The sequence below is a fragment of the Nematostella vectensis genome, chromosome 10, assembly GCF_932526225.1.
Source record: "Nematostella vectensis chromosome 10, jaNemVect1.1, whole genome shotgun sequence".
NCBI lineage: Eukaryota > Metazoa > Cnidaria > Anthozoa > Actiniaria > Edwardsiidae > Nematostella > Nematostella vectensis.
Window position 1 is genome coordinate 3,046,913 of NC_064043.1, and position 13,665 is coordinate 3,060,577.

The 13,665-nt window shown below is 41.0% G+C and overlaps 2 protein-coding genes across 4 annotated transcripts; one reads left to right on the top strand and one right to left on the bottom strand.

Annotated features, from left to right (window-relative positions):
- Window positions 1-2,661: 2,661 nt before the first annotated feature.
- LOC125556700 lies at window positions 2,662-6,652 on the bottom strand. 3 transcript variants are annotated; one of them, XM_048733691.1, is made up of 7 exons: window positions 6,531-6,652; window positions 6,028-6,366; window positions 5,797-5,951; window positions 5,574-5,699; window positions 4,123-4,341; window positions 3,223-3,346; window positions 2,662-2,866 (listed from the first exon to the last, which is right to left on the bottom strand). In XM_048733691.1, exons 2-6 carry the CDS (start codon window positions 6,218-6,220, stop codon window positions 3,239-3,241), a joined length of 801 nt encoding a protein of 266 aa, XP_048589648.1. In that variant the 5' UTR covers window positions 6,221-6,366; window positions 6,531-6,652; the 3' UTR covers window positions 2,662-2,866; window positions 3,223-3,238. The 3 variants fall into 3 exon arrangements, 1 of the variants encoding a protein (XP_048589648.1); XR_007314014.1 differs by lacking the exon at window positions 6,531-6,652 and having other exon boundaries at window positions 4,281-4,341; window positions 6,028-6,348; XR_007314013.1 differs by lacking the exon at window positions 6,531-6,652 and having other exon boundaries at window positions 4,056-4,341; window positions 6,028-6,344.
- Window positions 6,653-11,013: 4,361 nt separating this feature from the next.
- On the top strand, window positions 11,014-13,612 carry LOC5516420 (B9 domain-containing protein 1). Its single transcript, XM_001636498.3, has 7 exons — window positions 11,014-11,126; window positions 11,196-11,264; window positions 11,344-11,455; window positions 11,863-11,959; window positions 12,278-12,340; window positions 12,653-12,720; window positions 12,890-13,612. Exons 1-7 carry the CDS (start codon window positions 11,064-11,066, stop codon window positions 13,075-13,077), a joined length of 660 nt encoding a protein of 219 aa, XP_001636548.1. The 5' UTR covers window positions 11,014-11,063; the 3' UTR covers window positions 13,078-13,612.
- Window positions 13,613-13,665: the final 53 nt, after the last annotated feature.

Here is a 13,665-nt window from a genome sequence, read left to right on the forward strand (position 1 = left end):
CATCCACAGCTATCCACACCATACACAGCCATCCACAGCTATCCACACCATACACAGCTATCCACGCTATACACAGCTATCCACACCATACACAGCACAGCTATCCACACCATCCACAGCTATCCACACCATCCACAGCTATCCACACCATCCACAGCTATCTACACCATACACAGCTATCCACCCCATACACAGCTATCCACACCATACACAGCTATCTACACCATACACAGCCATCCACAGCTATCCACACCATCCACAGCTATCCACACCATCCACAGCTATCCACACCATCCGCAGCTATCCACACCATACACAGCTATCCACACCATACACAGCTATCCACACCATACACAGCTATCCACACCATACACAGCTGTCCACCGCTATCCACGTCTATCTACACCATACACAGCTATCCACACCATACAGCTGTCATTGGAATATTGCTCTCAGATAAAGGTTTAATATTTTTGGTGCCCCATTCAATGTCAAATATGCCGGGATTATTATGACACACCCGAAATTATTTGCACTATGCCTAGACTCTCCAGCACTACAAAGAATTCCATCATCAGAGTAAAAGAAATGCAAAAATTAATCAAGGCCCTCGCCAAAGGATTTGTGGCAAAACATTCCCCTAGGCCATCCCCTCAGAAAATAAAGGATATGAAAGACATTCATTCAGCCCCCCCCCCCCCCCAATATATCTCCTTATATCAGATAGGTAGGTGTCACTGTCATATTTGTATGTGGTATTTTCTAGGGGTAATCTGAGCTGTACCCTCAGGATGGTATATGTATGCACCAAGCTATTTTATGGTGCCATTTTGTTTTTCTTTTGGTAAAATGTATGCTATGAAATGGGGTATGATTGGCATAATTCTTCTTTTGTCATTCAGCTCCTGTGGGCACCCCAAGAAGATCACCAAAGCTGCTGGAAAAACTAGCCAAGAAATTTGACATCTTCCTTCATGAAATTTCTTTAGAGATGAAAGTGAGCCACACAGCTAATGTTCTGCATGGTGTCAGTGACACAGCTGAACCGCCAGAAATAATCTCCCTGATAAGATCGTATGAGTGTCCGTCACTGATATACACACCAGTGAAGGGTCTCTTTTGGCTCCTAAAAAGCAGCCAATAACTCTACGCAGTGAAGACGACTTGATGAGCTGTAAGGCTGAGTACAAGCGGGGAAACATCAAACTCGCCTGTCGAGCAATAAGCATCGACAAAAATGCAGGTAACGTTGGGCTGAAAAGTATAGTTCATGGGGAGTATTATGTCTTTTATGCCTTGTACATAAATTTATTTTAGAATAATTATTGTAATTGTTTGTGATATATATGTAATGAAGGTGCGAAGTTGGACAAAGGAAGAGTTTGAACTTGCATTTTTCCATTTATATTTGTCCTTTTTATGGTAACTTGAAAGTTGTACAATGACATGAGGGAATTGCAGTTTTGTCCAGAAATGAAGGAATGAAGACAGCATTTTCAGTACACAATTTGCTATATTTAGCATGCAATGTGACCTCTAATAAGCGCATCAGAAACTTTCCACATCTTGTCAGATGCCCTATATGGAATATACTGAAAAAAAAAATTTTAAACAGGTACCGGAGAAACTGGTGGCACTGGAGGGAATACAAGGAAGCGTCGCTAGGACATGGCGGCCAATGCAGATGAAAATAGGCTCTGGAATACCACCCATGTACAACTGGTAAAGGATTTGGAGAAAAGAGGTGTGCTTTGGCGCTTTTGTGCAAAACATCTAACACTCTGGACAGATGAGATAATGAGCGGTAACAGTGGAGGTGTCAATGATGAACCTAATTGGGAAGAGCACATTGCTGTTGTGATAGAACCACCCAAGAGCAGAAGGCTATCACCTGGGTCCCTATATCTGCTATAATGATGATGCTGGCACAATTAACAGCATTGCAGGTTGGTCATAGTGACATTACAGTGTATTAGTGATAAATAAACCGAAGAGTGTTTCAGGGGTTTATGAAAACCTCTCTATACTCTAACTCTTATATTACTGATTGAGTGATTTGAACTCCAAACAGCTCCCAAGGCAGCAAACAACTGGTATGCCAGCCCATGCTGCTGCAGGCAAAGGTATAGTATGTTATGTCTATATTGTAACATCGTGTTGTTCAATAGTTGGTACAATATTAATACTGGAATCATTTCCTTTACTTTTTTATTTCTGGAAATTCCAAATGTTTTGGGGGCAATTCCACAATTGTGTGTGTGTGTGTGTGTGGGGGGGGGGGGTATAGGTTGTTGCATGAATGACACAGTCACATGAACAGATTCCTTTCACATGAGCACTAGTATTACATTAATTAACTGTGATGTCAATATTTTCACAGCACTGGCCCAGATGACTGAAGCGGACTGTCGCTCCTGGATTGAGTCAATTCAGTTACCAAAGTATGTCAAGACATTTTCTGACAGTTCCGTTTATGGCCCAATGCTAGAAGCATTTATCCATCCACAATTTGGAAGGCAACTACTCATGTCAACTGGGATATCAGAAGAGGACACTCTCTCTCTGGTACCAGAGATCTACAGATTGAAAGCTCGTGGGTTTAACAGGTCGTCTGCAATCTCAGTTTAGTGCATGTCATTAGAATGTAATGCAACTCACATCTCACTGTACATGCTTGTGTGATTTACTTTACATTTGAGGTCATCTACAAGTACTGTAAATGTTAATGTTTGGATCTGCCAATACTGCTTACATTTTAACCTATTATACATATTATAAAAGGGTAGTTTACATTTCTTGTTGAGTTCTATGCACGCTAAACGTATCCACAGTCAAGGACCTAGTTTTTGCAAACTTCGGAGGAAAGCTGAAAAAAAAAAGATGTTTGTTATATTTTTTTTGTTGTTATGTTTTTTTTTTTGTTCATCCTTATGTTCATGATGGAAGCTCCTATAGGTACAATACAATATAGGTACTGCTATACGGATTATGGTCCTTTCAACATTAGTTTGCAATGTTTATACTTTCAGATGCATCCAATACTAATGAATTGCACTGAATGATGTGGATCTTGAAAACATGTAATTAAACAAAGCTTGTGTTCAAGCAGTTTTTCAAATTTAAGGAATAATGTGATTAAAATGATTTTCTTGTTTGATTGATGTCTGTACTAAAAAATAACATTTGACTATTCTATAAATAAACTGTTGCTTTTATGCTTACATTAAACAGTGCCATTTCAAAACATCTTTTGGGGTATCTTTCTGCCATATGCCTGTGCCTGAGCATCCATTTCTTTGCAGTACCAAAGCATCCTTCTATTGGGTTCAAATCTGGTGAATATGGTCTGGAAGAAAAAGATAGTAGAAAGATGATTGGTAGGAGGGTCTGAAGGAGCTCCAGGTTTTATACCCCCCCCCCCCCCCCCCTTCAAAGAAAAAAAAACTACCTGCTTCCAAAGTTTTGTATGAAATATTTTGTTATATACTGGCCAAGAACATACATGGAAGTTTGAGCATGTCACACAATTTGCTGGACAATATCTGATTGGCAGGTGGGCATTTGGCAATTTTGATCATATGTGTCTGATGACGGGCAGTAATTTCCAGCTTTGAATGTGTTATTAATTATGAATGTGTGGAAATATAGCATTGCTCAGAGAGAAAAAAAAGAATTTCGGTTGTAGAGCTAAATTGTTATTAACCTTATGATATTAAACAGTTACATAAATGCAATATCAGCATTGAAGATCCAGAGGTACTGTATTTTCCTTTTACATTTCACTTGCAAAAAGGCACCTGGAACAAACTTGGTCAAAATTCGAAAGCTGAGTATGGTTGTTCAACAAATCATGGGGCTTTTGACAATGCCAAGAGCCAGGTCCCATAAGAGTTATCTGTGATGCTTATCTAATCAATACTTATTCCTTTTAAAATAGAATATAACATTCATCAATGGATAACTTTTCCTATTTTTCTTGTAAGTGAAATTTTAGAGGAAAATACCCCTGCACCAGAGGATGAAATGCCATACTTAAGGCAAAAAGACTGCTATACCCCCTCTCTCGCGGATAATTCTAAGAAGGTGATCAGATTTATGTATGGCACAGTTGTCCATTACTACCACAGAACAATCTTCTCCATTTGCACATGAACCAATTGATGGAGCCACAAATGTTTCCATTGCAAATTCAAAGCCTGCAGTGTCATACGCTCCTTCAATAGCATGTGCACCCTTTATGCCATCCATAGACACAGCAGCAAGAACACTGAAACGTGTACCACATATGAAATTTCCCACATGAGATAGACGCTTTCCACGCAGTTCACGACCAAACTTCCTCTAAAAAAATGCAGATAAGCCAGGTTAGACAAATCATAAGTGTATATGATTATATGCAATCTGGGGACCATAAAACAACTCTCAAACAAAGGAGTGCTTGAAACCTTGTCCCAGGGCATAATTGTGTCAACTCTGTGTTCACACAAGTTCACTGTGTTCCATGTATAAATATTTTGTGTCCTACCATGGGTAGCGGAAGCAAAAAAAATATTGGGAGGGGGGGGGGGGGCACAAAACAAATTTTAATTTTGTTTTATCTCGGATCTCTGACCAGGTGACATTGAAAAAAAGAACCTGTTTAGCCTAGAAAGTGAATAACAGGTTATTATTTTCTAAAATTATTATTTAGAGATGCACAGCTGTGTAAAGAATCCTAGGCAATATTTGTAAATATGTTCTGTTCTTGAAGGTGTAATCAGTGGGGGAGGGGTGGGCTTGATAGAAAATGAGGCTTGGTTACCACTTGGTTTTGGAGCTGGATTTTTAATTTGTTTTCCACCGAAATAAGAACCACCTGTTCAGGCGAATCTAACAAAACACAGGTTCTTACTCGCGAGTTTCCACTGTACTCAAAGAATGTATTCTGGCCTGTAATATTGTGCAATTTCAGAAAGGAAATCAGATTTTCAGATGGTTATAAGTGTAAATTTTCAAACCACTTGATTTCCTTGGGAATTCCTGAGGAGCTGGGAGTATATGTCCATTCCCTCTATGGTCAGAAAATGGAATTTTTTTTGGGAATTGTACATTGTGAAGATGAAAAATAATTTGATAGTATCCTGTCTCTTTGTGGATTGTAAGAATTATAATCATAGCCATAGCGGTCCCCCTGCTACGGCCTTATAATGGACCTTTAGAAGCAGTCCAAACAAGGTTCATTGTAGGCCAACCAAATTTAGAAAAGGGTTGACCTAGGACAAAAGTTGAATCTACATGTTAGGGACTACACTCAATAAACAATTGTAGAAATCTGTGAAAGAAGGCTCCACAGTGCAGTGTTCATCATTTCATGAAAATTCAATTGGATGGTGCCAGGCGCATACACAGGACTGTGTTGTACAGGGTTGCACATACCCTCCCCCCCCCTTTCCAGCCAAAAAGTGGGTCATTTCTTATTGAAAGATCGTCAAATACTATCATTATCCAATATGATATGTATAACCCCCTCCCCCCCCCCCCCCCTTCAGCCAATCCTGAGTAATTCCATAATTAACTCCATGGACTGCACGTACCTGGATTTTTCTTTCATCCTTCGATGACTCGTCAATGAAGAGTAGCTGATTTGGTTTGAATTGCGAAATAAATCTTCGGTAGGTGGCACGTTCGAACTCGTTTCTTTGGCGAGCAACGATGTGCATCTGTAATTTGATTTAAAACAAAATAATTTCAAGATAACTAATTTTGCTGCCATCTTACTTTATATAAAAAACATTGTACACACCAGCAAACAATTACCTTTTGCACTGACAACCCCATCCTCTTCAAACATCTATCAAGGGAAGGAACAAAGAATGTGCAGCCTGTAAAATGCTCAAGCCAAGTTTGTATTTCATCTAGGTAAAGTCCCGGGTACTCATCAATAAGGCGCCTGATTAGCAGTAAATCGTTAGCTGGAGAAGAATAGAGAACAGCTATTTCTATAAAAAAAATATTTGGTAAATGCTGCCCCACAATTTCTTGACTTACCATTTATGAGGCGAGCCTTCGACTTCCGTTTTCTTGCATCGTTTACACCACGAGTATTTCTATACAAACGAGTGATCTTATAAACAAACCGCTTGCTGACGCTCAGTGTCTCTGCAATTTCATCGAAGGTGAAACCTTTCTCCCTGAGGAAAATTACTCTCCACCTAAGGGCATTATCAAATGATTTAACCATTTTTCCTTAGATCTAGTTGTAAAATGAGTTAGAGAAACATCCGTCCGCCATATTTGCTAGCCCGTGAGTCCGTCGAAAGTGTTTGATTGACGTCCACCAAAAACCAGTTGCGACTCGGAAACGAAAAGCACAGGGTGCACGTGTGACTGAAAACGAGTATAAGCGAATAAATAAAAATGTGGGCGAAAATGGCACATAGAAAGACTAATTGCAATCGTACAATAGCTCCAATTTAGTTTTCATATATTTGCCATGTCCTGTCAAGTTAGGCCTTGGCCCACCAAGGCCGTATATATACTATATTGCTTACCATTTTGAGTTGAAGTCATTCAACAAGAAAGTCTAACGACAAGACTGTCCACGTGGTGATGATCGGACTATGCGCGTGCGCAAATTTACTCTCGTTCCCAAGTCATTCTGTGTATGGTGTGGATAGCTGTGGATAGCTGTGTATAGCGTGGATAGTTGTGTATGGTGTGGATAGCTGTGGATGGTGTGGATAGCTGTGGATAGTGTGTATGGCTGTGTATGGTGTGCATGGCTGTGTATGGTGTGGATAGCTGTGTATGGTGTGGATAGCTGTGTATGGTGTGGATAGCTGTGTATAGCTGTGTATGGTGTGTATAGCTGTGGATAGCTGTGTATGGCTGTGTATGGTGTGGATGGTTGTGGATGGTGTGGATGGTGTGGATAGCTGTGTATAGCGTGGATAGCTGTGTATGGTGTGGATGGGTGTGTATGGTGTGGATAGCTGTGTATGGTGTGGATAGCTGTGTATGGTGTGGATAGCTGTGTATGGTGTGGATAGCTGTGGATGGCTGTGTATGGTGTAGATAGCTGTGTATGGTGTGGATAGCTGTGGATGGCTGTGTATGGTGTAGATAGCTATGTATGGTGTGGATAGCTGTGTATGGTGTGTATGGTTGTGTATAGTGTGGATAGATGTGGATGGTGTGGATAGCTGTGGATGGCTGTGTATGGTGTGGATGGCTGTGTATGGTGTGGATAGCTGTGGATGGCTGTGTATGGTGTGGATAGCTGTGGATGGTGTGGGTAGCTGTGGATGGTGTGGATAGCTGTGGATGGTGTGGATAGCTGTGTATGGTGTGGATAGCTGTGTATGGTGTGTATGGTTGTGGATAGTGTGGATAGATGTGGATGGTGTGGATAGCTGTGTATGGTGTGGATAGCTGTGGATGGCTGTGTATGGTGTAGATAGCTGTGTATGGTGTGGATAGCTGTGTATGGTGTAGATGGCTGTGGATGGTGTGGATAGCTGTGTATGGTGTAGATAGCTGTTTATGGTGTAGATAGCTGTGTATGGTGTGGACAGCTGTGTATGGTGCGGATAGCTGTGTATAGCGTGGATAGCTGTGTATGATGTGGATAGCTGTGTATGGTGTGGATAGCTGTGTATGGTGTGTATGGTTGTGTATAGTGTGGATAGATGTGGATGGTGTCGATAGCTGTGTATGGTGTGGATAGCTGTGGATGGCTGTGTATGGTGTGGATAGCTGTGGATAGCTGTGTATGGTGTGGATAGCTGTGTATGGTGTGGATAGCTGTGGATGGTGTGGATAGCTGTGTATGGTGTAGATAGCTGTGTATGGTGTGGATAGCTGTGTATGGTGTGTATAGCTGTGTATAGCGTGGATAGCTGTGTATGGTGTGGATAGCTGTGGATGGCTGTGTATGGTGTGGATAGCTGTGTATGGTGTGGATAGCTGTGTATGGTGTGGATAGCTGTGGATGGCTGTGTATGGTGTAGATAGCTGTGGATGGTGTGGATAGCTGTGGATGGCTGTGTATGGTGTAGATAGCTATGTATGGTGTGGATAGCTGTGTATGGTGTGTATGGTTGTGTATAGTGTGGATAGATGTGGATGGTGTGGATGGCTGTGTATGGTGTGGATGGCTGTGTATGGTGTGGATAGCTGTGGATGGCTGTGTATGGTGTGGATAGCTGTGGATGGTGTGGGTAGCTGTGGATGGTGTGGATAGCTGTGGATGGTGTGGATAGCTGTGTATGGTGTGGATAGCTGTGTATGGTGTGTATGGTTGTGGATAGTGTGGATAGATGTGGATGGTGTGGATAGCTGTGTATGGTGTGGATAGCTGTGGATGGCTGTGTATGGTGTAGATAGCTGTGTATGGTGTGGATAGCTGTGTATGGTGTAGATGGCTGTGTATGGCTGTGGATGGTGTGGATAGCTGTGTATGGTGTAGATAGCTGTGTATGGTGTGGACAGCTGTGTATGGTGCGGATAGCTGTGTATAGCGTGGATAGCTGTGTATGGTGTGGATAGCTGTGTATGGTGTGGATAGCTGTGTATGGTGTGTATGGTTGTGTATAGTGTAGATAGATGTGGATGGTGTCGATAGCTGTGTATGGTGTCGATAGCTGTGGATGGCTGTGTATGGTGTGGATAGCTGTGGATAGCTGTGTATGGTGTGGATAGCTGTGTATGGTGTGGATAGCTGTGTATGGTGTGGATAGCTGTGTATGGTGTAGATAGCTGTGTATGGTGTGGATAGCCGTGTATGGTGTGGATAGCTGTGTATAGCGTGGATAGCTGTGTATGGTGTGGATAGCTGTGGATGGCTGTGTATGGTGTGGATAGCTGTGTATGGTGTGGATAGCTGTGTATGGTGTAGATAGCTGTGTATGGTGTGGATGGGTGTGTATGGTGTGGAAAGCTTTGTATGGTGTGGATAGCTGTGGATAGCTGTGTATGGTGTGGATAGCTGTGGATGGTGTGGATAGCTGTGGATGGTGTGGATAGCTGTGTATGGTGTAGATAGCTGTGTATGGTGTGGATAGCTGTGTATGGTGTGGATAGCTGTGTATGGTGTGGATGGTTGTGTATAGTGTGGATAGATGTGGATGGTGTGGATAGCTGTGGATGGCTGTGTATGGTGTAGATAGCTGTGTATGGTGTGGATAGCTGTGTATGGTGTGGATAGCTGTGTATAGCGTGGATAGCTGTGTATGGTGTGGATGGGTGTGTATGGTGTGGATAGCTGTGTATGGTGTGGATAGCTGTGTATGGTGTGGATAGCTGTGTATGGTGTGGATAGCTGTGGATGGCTGTGTATGGTGTGGATAGCTGTGGATTGTGTGGATAGCTGTGTATGGTGTAGATAGCTGTGTATGGTGTGGATAGCTGTGTATGGTGTGGATAGCTGTGTATAGCGTGGATAGCTGTGTATGGTGTGGATAGCTGTGTATGGTGTGGATAGCTGTGGATGGCTGTGTATGGTGTAGATAGCTGTGGATGGTGTGGATAGCTGTGTATGGTGTAGATAGCTGTGTATGGTGTGGATAGCTGTGTATAGCGTGGATAGCTGTGTATGGTGTGGATGGGTGTGTATGGTGTAGATAGCTGTGGATGGCTGTGTATGGTGTGGATAGTTGTGTATGGTGTGGATAGCTGTGTATGGTGTGGATAGCTGCGTATGGTTTGTATGATACGGTATGATACACTATCTTATGATACACTTCAGGATGCGTACTTAAAGTAGTTACCGAAAGGGGACAGGGGATTAACGCTGAACCGGAAGTTGTGTCTGATGGCTCATTTAAAAGTAATGGGCTTCCCCTGCTTTTTTCCGGAGTATTCTAATATAATCTTTCAACAAGGATACTTGCAAATCTAATTCTCTGATAATATTGTCTAAAAAAAAACTATCGATGGCTGTTGATTTTTAATTTTGGGGTAGCCTGTGCTGAAAATAACAGGGAGGGCCCGGTAGTGGGTATACCATGCAAACTTGACTTTGGGTATGTCACCAAAGGGTCGGTCGACATCAAAATAAATTTTAACCCTAAGGGATAGCACTGAAGTTGTGGTCAACAGCAATTTTTAACCCTACGAGATAGCATTAAAAATAAAGGTATTTTTAGTTTTCTTGTATTGCTATTACCGGCAAATAAAGCCGGCGTATCAACCGGTCAGCTCACTTGTGGTTTATTATACAATACGTTTAAAGAGATAAGGACCACCATTAGCGTGAGACCCCCTAAAAGATAGCAGAATATCCTTCAACACCCCCTAAGAGATAGCAGTTGGTAAGAATTGTATATCCTAAAAGATAGTTCAAGCACCCCTGTCTACTTTTATGGAGTGTCGGCACCGGGCTCATGCCGGGGTTTTAATAGCGTCACAGGCCCCGGTAGCCGGGAAAGTAACAAGAATTGAACACCACATGAATGTTTATTTCCCCGCTATGTCCCGGGGGTCGGTGTGCCGTGGTTTCAATTGACTGGTGCATAAGAGAGGTGCGTTCATTACAAACTTTAGGAGGCGTTCTTTAGACAGGGGGCGTTGTTAGATCATTTATGGTGTTTTTGGTCCTGTGCAGTGATTGTCTTATTTTTATATAAATAAATTTCTTGAATCACTGGGTTGTATTTTTGTTCGACGTTTCGGCAATGCTGCCTTCATCATTTAGGTATGTACGCGCACAATTTTTCTCTGTCATAATTCTGATTGTCCACGCGCGTCTAATAATTATCTACGCGCACTGATCTTTTCTCGGTCAAAATTCTAATTTCCCACATCTATTTCATTATTTTTCCGTGCAATGTTCTTATCTCATTACGCACTTTTTCTTTTTTCAGAATACTAATTATCGCTGGGATAGTGATTCTCATTTGAATTTCATAAAGTACATTGAGACAAAAAAAATATGAGATTCTATTTCTATAGCTAAGTAGGTTGCTTTGAACGAAAAAACAAATAAAAATGTGAAATAAATTCCTTTCCCGCGCATATTTCGGTATACCTGTGGATTTGATATCCGCTGACCACCATCAATGTAAAACACATTCCCGCTAAACAAAATGGCGGGTTTGCACAGCTCCGTCTTTCTTGTGATGGTTTCAGGCCAGATCGAATCTGCTTCGGTAAACCAGAGTTAAGTTCTTTGTTAAAACATGGCCAAGAACTCTAATAAATATGATATTATTTTTTAGTTTCCAGAGTTCGATGATCTTTACTGCAAATTCGGGTTTGTTTACGGCCAAGACTGGGTTGTCACATCTGTGAGTATTTTGCCAAAATTCAATTTTGCTGATGACGGAGACTAAGGATAGTTATGTGTTGGTTGTTGTCTTGTGTCAGGGATGGGAAGAAGGAATCTCTCAAGTGACCAAGAAGAGTATGGATAAGCGGCAGATTGTGGTGTGGAATTTTCCCATCGATATCACTTTCAAGAGTACCAGCCCCTTTGGATGTATGGTTTAGTTCATAAAGCATTATTTTATTTTATTTAACAGATTTGGATGTACATAAACAGACGGGGTTGGTGATGGGCTCTAACAGGGGGCCCCAACAAGGCAGCAAATTACTATGAATAATTAATAAAAAATATTTGGGTGACTTGCCCAATTAGAACTTACTGAGCAGGAATTGAAAGGTTATAGACAGAGGATAGCCTGGAAACCTTATACACCTGATACTGAAACATTGCCCTGACTTGAATATTAACTATTAGATTCTACTCAAAAGCATTTAGACTAGGAGTTTTCTGTCATATTACTCAATGAGGCATTTGTTATGCTGATTTGCTAAGTGCAATCAACAAGCTGGTTTTAAAAAAAAACATGTACATAGTAAGAATGCTTTGATGTTTCAATGTAGGGCCCCAGATAGTAATCAGCTGTTATGGACTGGATATGTTTAACCGTGATGTCGTCAGAGGGTATGGGGCCATTCATGTGCCAACGACTCCAGGCAGGTACATATATTAAACCATGCTATTGTCGTCATAGCAAAATCAAATAATGTTTGTGCGTTTTAAGCCATTTATGAGCTCAATATTCCTACCCTAGCTTTGTATGAAAGGAAATAAGACATGGAATCACTATAATCTTTAGTTACCAAAACAATCACATGCATTCTTAGTGGGGCTGGTTGCGTTGCTATCACAAAGTTGAATACTTTGCTTCATAGGTTGCATTACATAGATGTTTGATTGGCTAATTTTCAGAAAGTGGGAGCCCTGTTGAATTTAATTGCTATTAATTAATTGATTAATTATGTAATTTATTTTCAGTCATAGCAGGGAAATCCCCATGTTTGTACCAGAGTCATCATCTAAACTACAGAAACTAACCAGGTAACATTAGAATATTATACTTATCTGTGAATAGAGCAAAAGAGGCGCATTAGAATATTATACTATCTGTGAATAGAGCAAGAGGCAATGAATAACATTAGAGTATTATACTTATCTGTGACTACAGCAAAAGAGGCAATAATTAACATTAGAATATTATACTTATCTGTGAAAAGAGCAAAAGAGGCAATGATTAACATTAGAATATTATACTTATCTGTGAATAGGGCAAAAGAGGCAATGATTAACATTAGCATGTTATACTTATCTGTGAATAGAGCAAGAGGCAATAATTATTTATTTTTTGTTTAGTTGGTTATTAGGAAGAAGACCAGAGTTTGTGGATCCTAAAGTAGTCGCTCAAGGAGAAGGCAGAGAAGGTGAGATATGAAACTAATTCTCTAAACAGTATTGAAAGGTGTTAAAGGAGAGAAAAAAAACCTACAATTCATAATAATGTTGCCAAGTGGCCTGGTAATGAAATTGCCTGATTGCCAAGTTGCTAGTTGCCAAGATGTTTTAATAATGATGGCACATTTTATTTGTCAGTAACAAGAGTTCGATCACAGGGAAGAGTCAAGGTGACCTTCAATGTTGTAACAAGAGACATGAAAAAATTAGGCTACGATACAGAAGCAGCTAGTGTTGCCATTCCACACATACCCACTGGAAACACAGGAGGGAACACCCTTCAGCCGGATCAAACACTCGGCGGCACAACAGAGAGTGTATCATAGGGCATGTACAACACACATAACTACTGAGAACGCAATGGGGAACACCCTTCACCCGGATCAAAAACTCGGCAGCATAACAGTCATAGGGCATGTACAACACACACACCTACTGGGAACGCAAGGGAACATACTTCAGCCGGATCAAACACTCGGCAGCACAACAGAGTGTATCATAGGGCATGTACAACATTCATACAAAAAAGAACATATTTATGGTCACTTCATGGATGACCCAACACTAAGCCCCTGCTTATTTGGCCATGGAAGATCCAAGGCACACAATATATAAAATGTGTATATGTATATTCACAGGGGTGTAGCCAGGGAGCCCCCCTTCTAGCAGCAAAAAATATAGTAAATGTATGAGACGTTATCTAAAAATCCTGGCTACACCGCTGCTTCACCAGTTCATGTCCACTATTCTAGATCATTCCTCCATTTCAGTGTAAAACACAGTCCTGTTTCCCGTACAATGTAAAAAAATGTAAATATTGGCTTTGTTTTTTTATGTTTTAATAAAAAAAATTAAGAATGATGGTCTAATCCTTGTTAAGTTAAAGCCGTATTGTCACCAGTTCACTTCGGGAA